The 19,707-nt window shown below is 39.4% G+C and overlaps 1 protein-coding gene across 2 annotated transcripts in view; it reads left to right on the forward strand.

The window, feature by feature from the left end:
• Positions 1 to 19,707, forward strand: part of CSMD3 (CUB and Sushi multiple domains 3) — a 1,240,207-nt gene that overhangs the window by 460,831 nt on the left and 759,669 nt on the right. Inside the window, exon 7 of one of the 2 annotated variants that reach the window (XM_084620231.1) lies at positions 16,367 to 16,678. The exons of the other annotated variant lie outside the window; for it this stretch is intronic. Within the exon in view, the coding sequence (XP_084476357.1) occupies positions 16,367 to 16,678 (312 nt within the window). The remainder of the gene's footprint in view (positions 1 to 16,366; positions 16,679 to 19,707) is intronic. 2 annotated transcript variants of the gene reach the window in all.

A 19,707-nucleotide genomic window follows, 5' to 3' on the forward strand; every position in this document is an offset into this window, starting at 1 on the left:
ATAAATGGTATTCTATCATTGTTTAACAGCATGAATAATTGTGCAATTAATTGTGCAATTAATTGTGGTTATTTTTTCATCACATCATTAATAGTGATTAATTTTTTTAATCACTTGACAGCCCTCAATTGAATGTCTTCCAGCATGATGGATAGTCTCTACTCCACAGAATCCCAGGTCTGGAATAGCAATAGTGTTTCAAATGAAATGGATTGTCAGAAGTGTTTTAAGGAAACATTCTAGGTTAGTCTTGACAGAATTCAGATCCATATATTTTCATACTCCAGATATCGAATGTAAGTTTGCAAAGAATCATAAGTCTGTCTTGTTGTTTATTTGACTCCTGTTATATTTGCTTTCCAGTATTGTCAGCCTTACTGTGACGTCCCCCAGCATACAATCTGGACTGTGGAATTGCTGTGCCTCCTTAACTCTCTAGCTCAGGATATCTCTCACGCTGCTCTGCTAGTGAAAAGCACACCCTCCACGCTTTGGTGATACACTGCCATTAGTATATGAAGGCACACCCAACAAAGTTATAGGAATGGTCTCCCAGCCACTCATGAACTGTATACTGGGAGATATCTGCAAATCTCATCAGCTCCAGCCTTGCACCTTATAAATATGCATCTTACACTGCTCAAGACCCTCTTGAACAATGCAAGCTCATTAGTTAGTTCACCGTTCCACCAATGGGTAATGGATATGCACCAGCCATTTTTTAACCTGAGTAGAGAGTTCCCAAACACTACAAACAACTACACTGTTTTAGACAAAACATTAGAACAAGTGTATTAACTATAGAAAGATAGACTTTAAGTGATTGTAAGTGGTTTAGGCATAAGGGTCAGATCTGGTTACAAAAGAAATAAAAGACAAAATAGCAGGGTAATCCCTAAACTTTTCCATGTTAAGTAAGATTCGAAAGCAAAAGGATTTCTCTTACCCAAAACCTTCAGCTGTTCATGCTAACTGGAAAGCCTTCCAGTTAGGATCATCCCCCTTCCCCACAGTTCACTGATTGGTCTTTGTCTTCCAAGCAATCTTGCCTGTTGTGTAGAAATGGGGAAGAAGAGGCCTACTGATGATGTCACTGTCTCTTATTTTATACTCTCCTCCGCACTACGCTGCTGGGGTGCAGACAATGAGTCTGTTGAGTAAGTAAGATTCAACATGTCTCTCAGATGAATTGTAGATTTCTTGCTCTCACCTTTTGTGTATGTGAGGCTTGCACCATTTCTGAGGATGACATGCAAGTTCTTTGTTTATAGTTCTTTTGTTATTTCTAAAGAGTTAGTTTGTGGGCATTCCCCAGACTCACAACATGTTTCAGTAACAAACATATAGCAAAATTTCATAACTTCAAATACAATGATGATACACACGTGTTAACAGGATAATGATGTTCAGTAGTCCATGAGTTTTCAAATGATACCTCACAAGGAATGTGTTGTACAAACTATAACCATATAAAAGTGGTGCATATGGGGGTTACAGGGATTTATTTTGAGGTACAGAGTGTCATTCTAACACTATCTCTCTGGGTGTAGTAACATTTGAGAGAACCTGGCACCACTTCATACACTGGAAAAGAGATGCTGACATACTGCATTGTTAATGGACCAAATGGGACAGATCCTGAACTGGTGTAACTCAGTGTAGCTTCATTGATCTCAGTGGAACTATGACAGTTTACACCGGATGAGGATTGGGCTGCCTGTCTTCACATAAAATGTTATCAGAAAGGAGGGATAAATGTCTAAGTTACAGGTCACAGTCCAAAGTTCCAAAAGCATCTCTGGATTCTGCATGAGAAATGGTGATCAAAGACCAAGAGGAGAAGACCTTATATTTATCTCCTCTTAACGAGGATCTTCACAGACAGAAATATTCACAGACGCATGGCATCAAAATGCAGCAAAACCAGAGCAGCAGATACAGACTTGTAGGTTTCTGGATACAGATAATACCTGAGTTTGCTCTGATGATCCAAGAACTCCTCATCTCTTCATCTTGATGTCTTAACTCAGTGACATGTAACATTAATTTATCATTTGAAACAATGGCATTTTGCAACAAAATCCCCTTTTGGAAAGGAGGCTAATTTGTAAAGCTCCCAAAATATGCTAGTTAAAGGCTGATTTAAACAAAGTTTTTGTTGTTTTTTTTCCCTAAAGGCATATGATATTTTACATAGCACTGCCAGAAACTTTCCTAAGGGCTAAAGTGTTCTTCCAGTCAGGCATTTGCATCTCTTGTTTAGCTTTCTTTTTTTCTTTTTTTTATTTTTAACTGGGAAAAAGCTTATTGGATCCTTGTAGATCTCCAGCCTTGTAGAAAACTCCACATAAGGAAGTAAGAAACAAAAGAAATGTCTATGTTCTCATAGATTAAATTTGTTACATTGGTAGAGGCAGTGATGAGCTGCCAAAATCTTAACAACCAGTTCCCTCCTCACCCCACAACGGGGTTGTGGCCCATCCCTGCCCCCTGGGACTCCTGCCCAATCAAACCCTCCCTCCCCGTGTTCCTTGACACATACACACTTGGGACCCCTGCCCCATCCACCCCCTTCCCCGTCCCCTGACTGCCCCCAGAACCGGGCAGGAGGATCTCATGGGACACCTTAGTGGGTGCCCACCCCGCCCCTAAGAGCCAGAGGGACCTGCTGGGGGGTGAGGTGGGGAGTCCCGGCGGTGCGTACCTGGGGCAGCTCCCAGGGAGCATCTGGCAGGTCCCTCTGGCTCCTAGGGGCAGGGTGGCATAGCTAGGGGGGGAGCAGGGAGAACGGCCACTCCTCTCACTGATCACATGAGAAGTGGCGCCTTAGGCACCAACTCCGTGGGTGTTCCAGGGCTGGAGCACCCACAGGGAAAATTTGGTGGGTGCTTGGCAGGTCTCTGCCCCGCGCCCGGCCTCAGGTCACCTCTGCTCCGCCTCCTCCCCTGAATGCGCCGCCCCGGTTTCCTGTGAATCAGCTGTTCGTGCGGGAAGCCTGGGAGGGCTGAGAAGCAGGTGGCGGCTTCACGCTCAGACCCAGGGAGGCAGAGGTGAGCTGGGGCGAGGAGCTGTTCCCCTGCACACCCTCTGGGTTACCTGATGCGGCGCGGGCGGCCCTCCTCGTGCCCCAGCTCACTTCCACCTCACTGGGCCTGAGCGCAAAGTTGCCGCTTGTTTCTCAACCCTCCCAGGCTTCCCGCGCGAACAGCTGGTTCACAGGAAACCAGCGGGTGGAGAAGCAGAGTGGGGCGGCACATTCAGGAGAGGTGACGGAGGGGGAGCGGAGGTGAGCTGGGGCTGGACATGGGGCGGGGCAGGGTGGGGAGCTGCTGGTGGGTGCTCTGCGCCCACCAAATTTTCCCTGTGGGTGCTCCCTGGAGCACTCATGGAGTCGACGCCTAGGGCACCAGTTTTGGCCAGTTGTTAAATTTAGAAGCCCTTTTAGAACCGGTTGTCCCACGAGGGACAACCGGTTCTAAAAGGGCTTCTAAATTTAAGAACCGGTTCCAGTGAACCAGTGTGAACCAGCTCCAGCTCACCACTGGGTACAGGGCATACATTGCTCAGATAACTGTTGGAATAGGTATGGACAAGATTTCTCTGAGCTGGGGAGCTCCCAACATTAGTAACATTCCTCTGTTTTTAATAGCTATATATTTATGAAAATTCTGGACTAGGAATAGGACATTTTCCATGTTTTTGGTCTCATTCACAAGAAAGCTGATACTGAAATGAGTGAAAGTGTATAAATCAGTAATTTTGTTTTAATTCTGTTTAAGATACCACCAAGATGGTGTCCAGTTTCTTCTGAACCATTACTTTAAATGATATGAAAATGGGAGCCAAGAGGTTTTCCAGAGTAAAATTAATCTTTTAGGTGAAAATTTGAAAACCAAAAGTTTAATCAGAAAACCAAAACATTTACATTCAGAAATGCTGCCGTGGTGCCTCATGGGAGTTGTAGTTCAGATGCCGTATGCTCCCATTCTCTCCTATAATCTGGGCTCCATAATCAGACTATCACCCATGAGAAGCAATGGTCTCTACTTTTGGAGAGAGGAGACAGTGCAGGAGTTTCTGGCCATAGTGCATCATGGCAGACATAGTCAAGCTTGAGAGCCCAGCCCTTCATTTCCAAATTTCCTTTTATAAAAAACAAATGATTAAAAATGCCTAAAATCTAAACAAAATAAATCATGCAACCCAAAATTGTTTTCCAATTTTTCAGATCTGGTAGCAAACAAACAAACAAAAAACCCAGTTACTTGCCTACCTCTATTAGTAAATTCTATGTCTGGTGGTAAGTGTTTTCAGAATTACAGCCTCAAGTGGTATTGTAACTGAGGAATATTTTGACTGAGAAGTAACTATATTATAACTATATTATATGCAGTAGGACAGTTAATTCATGGACCCAGATTTGTCCACTCATAATTAAGCAATCTATTTGGAAACATCTAGAAGATAATAAGGTGATAGGTAACAGTCAGCATGGATTTGTCAAGAACAAATCATGTCAAACCAAGCTGATAGCTTTCTTTGACAGGGTAACAAGCCTTGTGGATAAGGGGGAAGTGGTAGATGTGGTTTATCTTGATTTTAGTAAAGCTTTTGATTCTCTCTCACATGACCTTCTCATAAACAAACTAGGGAAATACAGCCTAGATGGAGCTACTTTAAGATGGGTACAATGCTGGTTGGAAAACCGTTCCTAGAGAGTAGTTATCAGTGGTTCACAGTCATACTGGAAGAGCATAACAAGTGGGGTCCCGCAGACTAAGTTCCCTGTAAGCTGCGCAACCGTGCAGCAGCCTATTTAGTGTCATGCAGGTGTTCAGGGAACCCACCTAGGCACCTGGCAAGGCCAGGGAAGGTCCTCTCTCCCCACCATAGTCCCAGAGCACCCTCCTGTACTCCAGTGCCTTCATCCCAAGCCCCACCCCAGAGCCTGCACCCCATCCAGAGCCTTCACACCCCTGCACTCCAACCCACTGCCCCAGCCCTGAGCTCCTCATCCCTGGCCCCACCCTGGAGCCCGTAACCCCAGCCGAATCCCTCACACCCCTGTTCTCCAACCCTCTGCCCCAGCCCTGAGCTCCTCATCCCCAGCCCCACCCCACTTCAGGCTGGAGCAGGGAGTTGGGGTGTGGGAGGGGAGTTCGGGGTGCAGGCTCCTGATGACACTTATCACAGCTCCCAGGAAGTGGCCACTGGGTCCTTGTGGCCCCCATAGTGCATGGGCAGCCAGGGAGGCTCCATGCTCTGCCCTTGCACCCACAGGCACCTCCCCGAAGCTCCCATTGGAGCCAGCACTCGGACAGGGGCAATGTGCAGCACTTCCTGGCCACTCATGCACCGAGGGGCCAAAGGGACATGGTGGCCTCTTCCGTGAGCTGCGTGGAGCCAGGCAGGTAGGTAGCCTGCAATACCCCTGGGTCCCGTGCTGTGCTGCCGACCGGACTTCTAATGGCCCAGTCAGTGGTGCTGACCAGAGTCGCCAGGATCCCTTTTCAACTGAGCATTCCTGTCAAAAAGGGACACTTGGCAACCCTAAGTTTACGTTCAGGCTGTATTAAATGTGAAGCAGACTACTATTGGATTTCAGGTAATTCCTCAGCTTGCCCCTTCCCCATGTTCAGTATAGTAACCCTTTCCAAATACAGCTGTCTAAAGATATGTAAACTAAACGCTTACTTTAGAAAGGGGATATAAATGTTATCCTCAGATAGCTGGTTTACATACATAATGACTCTTTACCCATTTCTCATAAATAGGCTTTTTGCCATCAATTTTTAGTTCCTCTAGAATATAAATTCAATTGATGTACTACAGAATTGATTTGCCAGAGTATAACTGTCATGGTAAACAGCTCTTGCTGGACTTGAAAAGTGAATTGTTTCTTAAAGAAAAAATAAGAATGGATAAACACAGGAGCTATACATTATATGCCGTTTCTGCACAAAGACTTCTAAATGACTCTATCCAAAGAGCAAAACAATTCAATATTCTACACACAGGATACAGTGAAGGTTTTTTCTCAACAGCAGGCCAACTTTTTCAAAAGTGAATAGTGATTGTGTATGCCTCAAATTTTCAGCACCCAACTTAATATCTTAAAGGGACCTGATTTTCAGAAGGTGCTGAGTACTCCACCCCACTGAAAATCAGGTGTCTTTTAAGATGCCTCAGTTAAATATCCAAAAATTGTTACCTGAAATTACTAGTTGCTTCTGAAAATCTTGGACATCACATGATTTCAGACAAATTTCAATGTGTGTTCTCCCACCACAGCCCAAGATGTTTCTCTATAAAATGCAGAATCCAGCCCAACAGATTCCCTGTGTGTCACTCCTTTCCAAATACATTTAGGATTAAAGTATACTCAGTCAAATGTCTGCAGGTTATCTGAAATTATTTGACTAATGGTTCATTGGAGCTTACTAGCATAACAGCTCTTGCTGAGCCAGAGCCATTGTGCCTTTGCACAAAAGAGGTACACTTTATAGTTTAACAGCCTACCTGTTACCTACTCAGTGCTGATGGCATCTATTGCATTTGCAGAAATGACCTCTTTTCTTACAATCTTAAATACATTTCTGAATAGGTCCTAAATAGCTTCACAAAGGCATTGGTCTCCTAGAGAGTTCTCTGCATCTCACTTAGGATAGATCTTTTTATTAAATTTCACCAATTCTTCTACATATCTTCTACATATCTACATATCTTTATAGTGCTGCCTAACATTTTCCTTGCTAACAATTAATTGATAAAAAGATTGTATCATATTTAATCTGAACAGAAATAACTCAGATGTGTTGTCCCTTACAAACAATATATTTTTTCTCTCAAAAGTTGGCCCACACTTATTCATTCTGAAACAAATTCAGCACTAACTAGCTAATGGCAATATGTTATCACTGAGTTCAGTAAGAAATATACTGGTATTCAACTCTTGTCATATGAAGTGCTTTACTTTATTAGTAAGCTGTATTCTCTTGTCGGCCAGAAAGAGCACTAGAAAACGGAACAATCACTGAAAAGAGAAATTTTATACATATCTTATGCTATGTGAATCATTTGCTCTGAATATATTTGATAACTCTAGATGTGAAGATTATGAAATTATATAAGTAAATTATTTTATAAAAAATGTCCATGCATTGCTGAATTACTCTCCATTACTTTTTGGTGGAGGGAAATATTTTAAATAATGGAATTCAATATTGGGGCTTTTTATTCTGACCTAAGCATCAATCAAATTCAGATATGATACGAATATAAATTGGCAGAATACTTTTTTCTCTGAAAACCTATTTAAAGAAAAAGACTTTGCAAGAGCTAAGGTTTAAAGGGGAAAACGTAGGTGTTGTAAAAGCAAGCAAAGAAAAATACTGTAAACATTCTTAAGATAATCTTCCTTGTGTTGAGTAAATTAGTTTAGATAAAATTCTTAGGGCACTGGACTATCCATGGAAATTTTTGGATTAATTTTGTAGGGAATGGTTTATAGAAAGCTAGAGATTTACCAATTCTAGGCCGTATGTAGTTTTTTCAGTTAGACTACAGTAGAAGAGACTAATGTGAAAAATATTCAAATATCTATCTGATTTTTGTCTCCCAAAATCAAGAAAAATAAATGCCAATATTAGCCTCCAGGACTAGTCCTAGAGAGCAGCACTCTAAAAAAGGATCTATATTATTAGTTAATTTCAGCTTTTGAGTTATGTCTTCAATTCAAAGTTAGAGGGAAAGAGAAAAAATCAAAGTTCAATTTTGCAAATCTGCAAAGACATGAAAATTGAAACTATAGACAAGATCTGACAGGAGATTGCCCTAAAAATTAAGCCATGATAGCATTGTGTTTGTGTGTTTGCATGGGAAATTATTTGCAAAATATTTTTGTCAAGTAGTTCCTGGTCTGTTTGTTTGTGAGCATGTAGTAATCAACATTTAGGCTAGTGTGTCTGGAAACATACATCATATGGTATAATTTTGTTTCCTGATTGGATGAATGCAATTAGGTTTTTACTGTGAATACTAATAATTACACATTTATAATTCACTTTTAATGATTATTCTGCAATATTATGTTAAAATCAGTTGTTTCAGTAAATAGTCCTGCCATAATGGAATATACTATACCTGCTCCAGCATCCTGTCAATATCAAAAAATGTGTAGCACTTTTTTTATGCCCCTGTTGTATTGTGAATAGAATTCCATTGGGAGAATGTTTTTCTTGACCCTAGTTGATGATTTGTGTGTCCTAAAACAGAAGACTTGATACCTTTATAATTTTATCTTTGCTGTTGTTACTTACTAGATGCCATTGTTTTTATAAGGACTTATCCTTTGTAAATCCTCCTAACACATTTTCCTAAACAATATCCTGCAAGAATGTGTTCCACAAGTTATTATATGTTGCACTAAAGCATTTCCTTTTGTTCATTTTATATTTATTGCCTTCTTGTTTTTATTATAGGAAAGAAAAAATCCCTACTTCCCTTTGCCTTTTTTCTATGTTATTCATTATTCTATAGTCCCTTTATAATCATCTCATTTGTTTATCCTCTTTAAACTGAAACATCTTAATCTTATTCTATTGGAATTTAGAAATCCACTCCACTGTCCACCACTTAAAACCACATTCCTGTGGTTAGTTTGATTGTCCTTGGACCATCTTAATTTCTATGTTCTATTTAAAATAATTAAAACTGGGTGATCTAAATTGGTTGCTCTAACCTGGGTTGTTTTGTAACTGCTCCACAGAGGCTGTTGCAAAAACCTGGGAGATTACTGGTGTGTGGTGCACTCCAGCCTCACCCCTGCCACCCCTATTGGACATATCATATACTGTGGGTGCACATTACATATTTATACTAGTTTAAAAGTGCTTATCAGTTCTCCCAGAATTCCCCATTTTAAGAATAGGGAACCCTCTCTCAGAGCAGTAGTCTTTTAAAGAGCAAGCACAGTAATTGCATTATATTATTTTCCCCTGTGTTTGCTTCTGCAAACTAAGGCAAATTTGTAGTCTCCATAGATCTTTTTTCCCTGATTGCTGACTGTAACTTCAGAGCCCATCAATATTCGATTAATTTAAATTGCCGTTTCCATTGTGCATTTATCTATGATGAATTTCATTTGCTATCATGCTGTGCAATTACCTAGCTTTTTCTTAGGTCCTCTGAACTTTCTCACAATCCTCCCTACTGTCTTCTGACTAACCTGAAAAACTTGTATTGTCAGCAAGTTTTACCAATTAACTATTGTCTTCTAGGTCTTTAATAAATATATAGAACAGCACTAATGCTAGTACTGATCTAATAAGAACACTGCTATTAACCTCTTTTAGTGGTGACACCTGGCCGTTCATCCTGATTCTTTATATTTAACCAGTCTGTAATCCAGGACGTAATCAGTTTAACCAGTCTGTAATCCAGAATTACCACTTTATATCATTCTGAAGTTACAAACGTTCTTGAATAACCACTTGTAAAGGAATTTATCAGAAGTTCTTTGATAACATAAAGAAATTATATCCCCTGTTTTCCTTTATCCTCAATTTTGTTGAGTGTTTTAAGGCATTGCAATAGATTGTGGTGCCATGCTTTATCATTAGAGAAGGGTCTGTCGGTTGTCTTGCTCATTATCCTCATCTTGGTGCATTAAAGCTCTGTGCTAGATTCACCTGTATTTATTTTTCTTTGAGCACAGTTTAGGGGAAATCAGTGAGGGACCAAGGAGACAGCAGCTGCAGCTCATTGATTATGAGACCAGTTCTGTGCTGGCCCTAGTAGAGTCAGGGCTGTGGTAAAGTGTATTGGCTAGCTATAGCCTCTGGGGACCAGCCAAGAAGAACTGGAGTTCTGCCTTTCTAGACTGGGCACTGCAGGATGGGTCATGTTTGAAATTGGTACACTGGCTCTGCACCCCCCGGAGACACTCTCACAACAAGGAAATCCCCAGTATTTTTCCAGCCTCTTTATACCCTCACAACAGGGCTGGGTCAGATAAACTAATAAATATGTATTGATTTTCTTAAATACTTTTTCTCAGTATTTCAATAAGCATCATGAATCTATAATTCCAACCATCACCCTTCAACCTTTTTTTAAAAATGGACTAGCCTCCAATCCTGCAGTATAGTAGCTGCATATAATGATAAATTGCATCCTTTTGTAGTGATTCAGCTTCTTGGGGCTTACATTATTCAGAACGCTGATGAAAACCACATTTATTACAATTTAATCTGTCAAGATTATCAGTCACTTAAACAAGTTCAAGCAGTTTGGAGCAGGAACTTTCTCATACTGTGTATGTACTGTATATAGCTGTATCTGAACTCAGTTGAATCCTTCAGCCATTACTGGAATACAAATGAATGACAAATTTCATTTTTAAACATGACAGAATTTTCCCTAAAATATGCCAGACATCTTTCTGAAAGAGAATTTTTAAGAAGTATACATTATTTCTTTGCATTTGGCTTCTCACAGGCATGAGTCCATCACTTGACCAATGTGTTCTACTGTGTATCCTTAAGCTTTTACCTGTGCCTAGGAAGTCACCAATTACCTTGTCCTAGCTCTCAGGCATCTCCTCAAATCTGCACATGATGACGTGAAGCGGGAATCATTGTCTCCCATGCCCCACAGTACTACATAACGTGTCAGTCCAGGGCTAGAATTTAGTGATGGACTTTCCCACAAGGGAAATGTTGTGCAAATATTTCTGCCACAGTGTGGATTGGTCCACTTAAGAGGGAACTGGGCTGTGGTGTTAGTGATGGTGAACATGTAGAGAGACCACTAGGAGACAGAGTGCAAGGAGGTAAGAGTCTGTAAGTAAGAAACAAAGTCCATCTTGCATTCACCCCATTCACAGTGTGCTGGGTCTCTGTAATTTCTACATGGTCCAGATTATCTGTGCCTCATTAACAGCCTAGGTAGGGCCTGGTAGAGGGCAGCTGGACTCTGTAAAAAGCCAAAGGGAAACAGAAACCACGAGAGGAAGCTGTGACAGAGTTAGAAGGCTGATGCAAGCTGCAGAGAGTAAAAGGCAGGAAGGCCGGTGAGTGGACAAGTTAAGAGGAGGATTCTCTTCTGAGAAAAGGGAAGAAGCCCCAGGACTAAATGTTGTTATGGATTATATATAAATAACTTAGACACAAAATGGGAATGTTTTCAGGACTCTGGACTGATGGAGTTTATGTAAAGAGCACTGGAAAAGGTAAACTAAGGCAGGGTGCCTACTAAGTGACCTCTGGCCACAATTGGGGCACTCAGGTGGCAGCTGCCCTGTTACAATCTCATTTAAGTTTCATTCTGCAATATTTCTATCCTATTCGATTCCCTCCGTACTTTCTTCATGTGAGGAGCCAATAGCACTTCTGTGGTATTTTTCTCTTCTAACTTTATTACTATTAGGCCAGTTGATTGTTTTTTTTTATTCTTACTTGCAAAAATTTGTTCCATTTTCTTAGTTATGCTTGGGGTGGATTTTGAAAGAGGTTTTTTTGGTTTGATTTGTGAGGGGGGTTTTTCCCCTACACAAACTTGTGCACTTTGGCTTTTAATCATATAATTTACTCTCTCCGCTATTTTGCTCTAAATTATACCTCTTTTCATAATGATCTTTGTTCAATAAATGCTCTGTTGATTCACTTAAAGTATGTATATCCAATGAGATTCATCCCTTCCTCAGAGGAAGTGACTCCTCTTCAGACAGTAGCACCCTTTTCTTCTCATCCTGCCCAGTGAAGCTGGGGCTGCTCCTTTCTGAAGCCTTCAGGCTCACTTTTTCCATCATTACCCACTCACTGTTACCCACCCAGCACAGGGACTGCTGTTTGGGATTCCCTTTCTCTCCCTCTGCAGACAACAGGTTGGCTGCTATTCAGGCTGCTGAGCCCTCTTCGCTCTTGACTGTGATAGAATAAATGAGGTTAAGTTGGTCGCTATATAAAAAGGTTTGATGAATGATTAGCTGTGGAGGTGGTTGAAATTTGTCTATCTATCCTTATTTCAACAAAAAATTGACATTTTCATTCAACATTTTAATATTTTCTGTCAAAAAATGGAAAATTTGTTTTTTAAAATTGAAAATGTTTTATCAATTTAAAAAAAAACTTCAAAAACGTGTTGTTTTTTCATCAGATTAATGTAAGGAAAATATTTACCATTTTCCAAATGGCTCTCTTTGGCTGTGACTAGTAGTAGGGTGACCATCTGGTTGTCAATGCCTGGGGAAGGTGTGGGAAAGACTGAAACATATGCTGAGATGTTATGAGATGAACCACTGAAGAGACAAAAAGAAATATGAATACTCTAGTTGGAACCAGCTAGAGCACTGGACTTCAGTAATGACAGAGTCTGACGCAAAGTTCCATTTCAACCTCTAGACTATGTTATACCCATAGACCTTTGCAGTTTGCAGGTAGCCCTGATTTGTACAGACACCTTCTAGGAATTTTTTATATCGGAATTTTATCACACCAAGCTTTGTATCTTTACAGATTGCAAGTAAATACTGCTTAGAGAACCATTTATGTGGTATAAATTCTGTCGTAACTTAAATTGTTTATCTAGGGTAGCATAAACAAAACTCTGGCTTTGTCTTGACACTGTCTGCATTAACTCAGACCACGCTCCATTTACTTTTTTGCTGATCTTCTGCATGAGTCCATTTTTGTGTTGTAAATTGATGTGGCAGAACAACAAGTCAAAGGTTTTACTTGAAGGTAATTTTGTGTAGCCAATTGCTACAGTTTTCAGTGCACAAACCATTGGAGCTTTAAGTAAGTGGCTTTAAATAAGTGGTATTTTGCTCACTGAAGGTTTTCAGATGGGGTGTTCAATAAGTTGTAACAGTTTTTGAAACACCAGACATCTAGTATTAAATAAACTGGCACATACCTCAAACTCTTAATATAATTTGGTTTTAAATTAGATATTGGTAGTAGCAAAGACTGCCTCTTTCTCCACAGGTGCCAGCATGGTGTAAATCAGTGGTCCTCAAACTTTTATATTGGTGCCCCCTTTCACACAGCAAGCTTCTGAGTGTGATCCCCTTATAATTTAGAAACACTTTTTTATATATTTAACACTAATATAAATGCTGGAGCAAAGCAGGAATTGGGGATGGAGGCTGACAGCTCACAACCCCCCTCCCCCCCATGTAATAACCACATGATCCGCTGAGGGGTCACAACCCCCATTTTGAGAACCCCTTGTGTAAATAATATTTGTTCATGGTTTGGAAGCTTCAGGCATCAGTTATATCATTAATCATGTAAAGAGCTCTTTGTTTCAAAAGCAACACTACTGTGTTCAAAGCCATCCCTCTAGGGAGAAAAGGAATTTGTGTGTTTTAACCACAAAATCAGTTTAAGTCCTATTGCGTCACAAAACATTTCTAGTGCAATCTTTCAAAATTGTTCATAACTGTGGCCTCAGCCTGCTGCTTTTTTTCTGGAATAAATAGTAATTTTTATTGCTAGTTACTTATTTTTATTTATATCAGTTTCATTCTGGTTCACTTTGTAAAGTTTTTCTTCCCCTCTTTGCTAAAAAGTCATCCTGGGTCCAACACATAAATCTGTGTTTTTCCCCAGTGTTGGCAAGGTCTTGCAATACTTCAAAGGGAAGTGCTGCTGCACTGTTTAGAAGGTGTCAAGATTCCTTCCCTACTCTGAACTCTAGGGTACAGATGTGGGGACCTGCATGAAAACCTCCTAAGCTTACTTTTACCTCCTAAGCTTACTTAGGTTAAAACTTCCCCAAGGTACAAATTAATTTTATCCTTTGTCCTTGGAATATCCACTGCCATCACCAAACTCTAACTGGGTTTACTGGGAAACGTAGTTTGGGCACGTCTTTCCCCCAAAATCCTCCCAACCCTTGCACCCCACTTCCTGGGAAAGGTTTGGTAAAAATCCTCACCAATTTGCATAGGTGACCACAGACCTAAACCCTTGGATTTGAGAACAATGAAAAAGCATTCAGTTTTCTTACAAGAAGACTTTTAATAGAAATAGAAGTAAAGGAATCACCTCTGTAAAATCAGGATGGTAGATACCTTACAGGGTAATTAGATTAAAAACATAGAGAATCCCTCTAGGCAAAACCTTAAGTTACAAAAAAGACACACAGACAGAAATAGTCATTCTATTCAGCACAGTTCTTTTCTCAGCCATTTAAAGAAACCATAATCTAACACATACCTAGCTAGATTACTTACTAAAAGTTCTAAGACTCCATTCCTGTTCTATCCCCGGCAAAAGCAGCATATAAACAGACAGAGACCCTTTGTTTCTCTCCCTCCTCCCAGCTTTTGAAAGTATCTTGTCTCCTTATAGGTCATTTTGGTCAGGTGCCAGCGAGGTTACCTTTAGCTTCTTAACCCTTTACAGATGAGAGGATTTTTCCTCTGGCCAGGAGGGATTTTAAAGGGGGTTTACCCTTCCCTTTATATTTATGACAGAAGGGCTGCACTTTGGAACAAATACCAACTCAAGGTCCCTTTGGTCTGTAGTAAGAATAATGCTTAGCATGTATTTTAGTTACTGTCCACATGGAACTTATGGATCCTGTTACTGTGGCATTTTTCAGAAAGAGCAGCAGAACACCAAGTCTTCTGCACAACATTCCCTCTGCAAATAAAACTGATTTTAATGTCAGAGACTGTGTGAGTTGTTGAATGCATAATGGCTGCTCCGTTTGCCTGCACAGTTACTAAATTAAATTACTTTATAAAGAGATTTGATATATCTTGAGTATGAAAGGTGCTATATGCAGCCAAATTCCATTCTGTTTCTCGTATTCTGTTGTGTAGTGTGTAAATCTTTTCCCCCTAAAGCTGAACAAAAAGGCTGATGACTTTCCTCATGCAGTATCTATGAGAACACCTACATGCATACAGGGGGCAGGTACTCAAAGTCTGGCTGGTGGGAACACAGCTAGACAGTGAATATAGAAACATGGAATGTTATCAGCTGAAAAGGATATCTGGAAGCCTTTGAGTCTGAACCAATTATTGTACCAAACCACTGGTTAAGCTCTGTTTAAAAAAATGTGCTTCCTTTAAATCTTAATATTGTAGTATAGGACTACACAGTTCACACAACACTGGCTTTAATTATTATTATTATTATTATTATTTTATTTATTATTATGTATTTGCATTGGAATTTCACCCAGCAGCTCCAGTAAATGATAGCCTCCCCCCTTGTGCTAGGTGCTGTAAAACATATTATAAGTAATTATCCCTGCCTCAAAGCACTTGCAGTAGGGTTGCCAAGTCTCCAGGATTGTCCTGGAGTCTGGAGGGATTAAAGATTAATTTTTAATTAAAAATTAATATGTCATGTGACCACAATTGGCAACCCTGGCTTGCAGTCAAATGTGTGCCAAGATCTGGCAAGTGAGAATGACAAACAGAGGATGGAAGGGGATGGGGAGAAAGCACAAGAGTAACAAAATAAGTCCATGTGACTTACATAGTTGAGCTATTGTACAACTTGACTTTGCCAGATAGTTTAAATATTGTTTAATTAAATCATCTCTCCTCAACTGATGTTCAAGCAAATACTTATTGGTTGGCTGATTTATTTTAAGTATTATAACACATGTGATCTTGTGGGTGGGATCTGCGATGGTGTTGGAGGAGTATGTGCATCACATTGATTAAAGGTTCTGTATGGTACCAAGTGTAAAAAGCTATGCCAAATGATTCTTTTATTAAAACATTTACCTTCTTCTGCCCTTCTGTCCTTTTCCTTGTCAGGAGGGAAATGTCTTTTATGTCCTTACTCAAGGAACACTGGAAAGACTGGAACTTAGAGTTTTTTTAATCTACATTTGAGAAAGGTTTACAAACTACCACAGCTGTTGGAGTAGGATGAGAAAGCTAGCACCACGTCCATAGGCTGTCTTGTACTGCTGTCAGCCAGTGTCAGCTTTGCTAGGATAGTTAGCGTTGTTCAGTTGCCCTCCAACCATATAGATGTAGTTATATACTTTGTTTTAGGTAGGCTGTCTTCAGGTGTGTGCTGGCAGAGAGTGACAATGAGTGACCTGTTGCTGCCAAGCTGGTTGGTAACCCAAGAAGTACTGTACTTTAGTTTTTGCATGGTATTTTAAATTCAAATATGATGTGTGTAATAGTCAGCACAGGTACATCATGTTTACTGACACACAAATATGTTCTGATTACTTGCAATTTTTAAAAATAAAGTGCTATGGACTCTCTCTCCATTTCAGTTGTCTTTACTGTGGTAAACGGAGGGAAATTTAATCTGATAAATTGTTCAGAAAAACACAATTCAAAAGAAAAAGTTAGCATCCAGTGCTACTATGTGTCCCACAGGTTCTTCCAGTTTGACCAAAACTGCCTCCACTGGTGAGTTAGAGGAGCATATTGCGGCTACTACTGGTGCTATTACTGTTGCTAGCACATCTGCTGATGTTACTGTATCCAGTGTTACTGCTGTCACCAACCATAGCCTTTCCGAAGAGCCACGAGTAGAAGCTATGAATCTCAGAAAATCAATTCTGGAACCCACCACTTCCAAGGAAATGCTCTCCCTTCATCAAGCAAACATACAAAGTGCAAGAAGAAGACCAAGAAATGCTGAGCAGATAGAAAGAACTAAAGAACTTGCAGTTGTTACTCATCGAGGTATTGGATATTATTTTACTTGTGCCCATTTAGTTACAAACAGAGGTATTTCACACAAGCAAATGGTGAAAGGTCAGTTACAGAATCAGACAGTGAAACTGAGTCAAGTGGTGAAAACTAAGGGACAGGTTTTCAATCAGATTAAAACTGAAGAAAGGAATATGTGCAGTTTGGATACTAGTGGGCAGAGGGATGGAAAAGGAACCTGTAAGAAACAGCTGTAGTAACAGAGAAAATTTGGTGTAGTTATAGAAAGGGAAAGAGACAGAGAAATGTAGGGCCTAATTATAGTTACTCTTACTCTGATTTATATTATTGGATCTTCTGATTTACACTAGTATAAGTGAGATCAGATAAAGTTTAGAAAGGGGACATAAAAAATTAAACTAAACATCAATGCTATATATTTATTTAGGCATGACCAACTATGACATTGAACAAAGGTACATTACAAGCAGCTGTGGTATCCAAAAAAAAATCTGCTGATATCCAGACCTAGGGAAAAAAAAGGAATCTATACCTGTAGTTTGGCTTTTTAAAAACATAAATATGTTGTCTCTCTGCCAAACAAAAGTTAATGAATGAAGCAGAGTGGGCAAAAGGGGAATTCAATGTCAAATAGCTTAAAATTTACATCCTCCTGTATCCAAATGACTTAGTCCATAAAGAGAAGCAGTAATAGTGAGGGATTTTTGGAATGTAAACAAAACAGTCTATTTTAGCTAAAAGGTAACTGACGCCTGAAATAATGGTTTCACAAACACACAGGGTCAGATACTCACTTGATATATTTTGGTGTAGTTCCATTTGCTTCTATGGAGCTCTAACTTGTTCGTACCAGGTTAGCCCTATAGTATCTGAAAACATTCTGCACTCTGAATCAGAGAATTTGAAATACTAGAGTGTGAGCATTGGATATACTGTTCACATGAAATGATAAAATAAATTTAATCATTAAATATAGAGAGCCACATTACACTCTTGTTTCGCATTGGTGTAAATCTGTGGTATTTTAATATAATAAACGTATGGAATTTGGTGTAAACTAGTGTAAACGTATGGAATTTGGACCAAAATAGCCATATGAAAATTTCCTTGAAAATATCTTTCGTCAAAAAAGAAAGTCGGGGGAAGGGTCACGCTTCATCAAATAAAAAAAAGGCTGTTCCAGGCCATTATAATAATGTATAGAAACACTTATTGTAGCACTCATTGAGCATAATAATTTTGAAATGATGGTGCAATCATACATATGCTGTCCCTTCTATCTACAGTATGTGATCTCGTCAACAAGATACATTTTCCTTTCTGCTGCTTTCCTACTGTCTTTCCTTCTCTGAACTGTCCTTTCAGCCAGTACATCTTAAGGAGAATCTAAAACATCATGTTGTATTATTATATTAAAATATAAAATCTTCTGTTAGGAATGAACAAACTGTGTTAGAAAAAGATGAGAAAGCAACTGAAACTCTGAGATATTATTATTTATTAAATATTTATATTAAAATAGTAACAAACAGATGAAGATAGTCTCTGCTCTAGAAAGCTACTTCACAGAGCCCAGCCCAAATCTAGTTTTATGTGCACAGAAGTTCAGATAGGCAGTTTCCTACTGTGTTTTCTTTAAAGGCTGCCTTTTTCTATGTCAGCTGTTATAGTTTTATAATAGAGGAAGTTATCTTTGCAGAGTACTTGTGCCTACATGATGATGATTTAATTGTGGGCTCTAAATACTTCAGAAGCCTGTCCAAGTGATTCTCTATGCAGGATTGGGGGCATAGCTTGTAATATTTGTATGGTTTGCTAAATGAGTTGAAAGAAATATAATATATGTATTTATAAATATTGTTTTATAGTATCTGAAACAAACTTAAACCTCTGAACTTTGAGGTTCACCCCTCATCACCTTCTTGACAAGTGTGAAAATGTCTTTATTTTACTGAATCCAGTACATTAGTGCAACACATTTAATATGCACTTGTGGTGTATTATCTTAACATCCATGAAGTTGCCATTTGACATTTTACTTCCCACAGTCTTTTAACATGATTTTACTTTATCATACCAAAATTGTACTGTACATGTTTATGCTCTTAATGATAGTAACTGTACATATATAGTGTACACATGCCATTTTTGGTTTATGGTCAAAAGCATATGTAATATGGTAGGCACATAAAATTTGTCATAATTAGGTAACCTGCAATTTTCTTCAGGGCAGTTCAGCTCATCTCAAAGTTCTATGCAAGTTCTTCTAGAGAAAACAAGGATATAAACCATCTTACTGCAGGTCATAAGTCAACTAGTAGCTGATGCGGTTAGGAAGAAACTTCTCTTATGGGCAGGCTGTTCCATAATTGTTCCCCATGGGGTTTCCTGTACCTTCCACTCAGATATCTGATATTGGCCACTGACAGAGATGGGCTATTCGATTTGGTGGACTACTGGTCTGGCCCTGCATGACAAATCCTATATTCCTATGAAATTCTTTAAAGTCTATAAGCAAACCAAACTGTGTGGCTCTCCTTTGATACCACATTATTGTCTGACAGACACCAAATAATGTCAGTTCCTCTTCGTATATGGTAATGTTTTCTGAATTCTTGGCTCTAACTCCAAAAGTTAAGAATTATGTTCCCAAAGCCACAAAATCTATCAGTAAAATATGATCCATTCTTAGGAAGGCAAAGCATATTGTCTCTCAGAATGTTTCATTTTAACCTATGATTATGCACAGCTATACACTTTTCCCTATGGCTAGCCTATATACATTTCCCAAAGTCTAGCCTACTATTAATATTGGGATTGTGGCCATCTGCTGTTTAAGCAATAATGATGGACAAGAAGAACATTTTCCTGACCGTTGATGACCAGTTATAACTGACTCATTTGTCCCTTTCCCCGTTTTATATCATTACTAGCACTTTAATATGGTCTTAATACAACTCTCAGTATTCAAAGATTTACATATGAAACAAATCCTTCACCACTGAAGTCTATGATAATTTTCCCATTGATTTCAGTGGGAG

Source organism: Lepidochelys olivacea, assembly GCF_965140295.1.
Source record: "Lepidochelys olivacea isolate rLepOli2 genome assembly, chromosome: 2".
NCBI lineage: Eukaryota > Metazoa > Chordata > Testudines > Cheloniidae > Lepidochelys > Lepidochelys olivacea.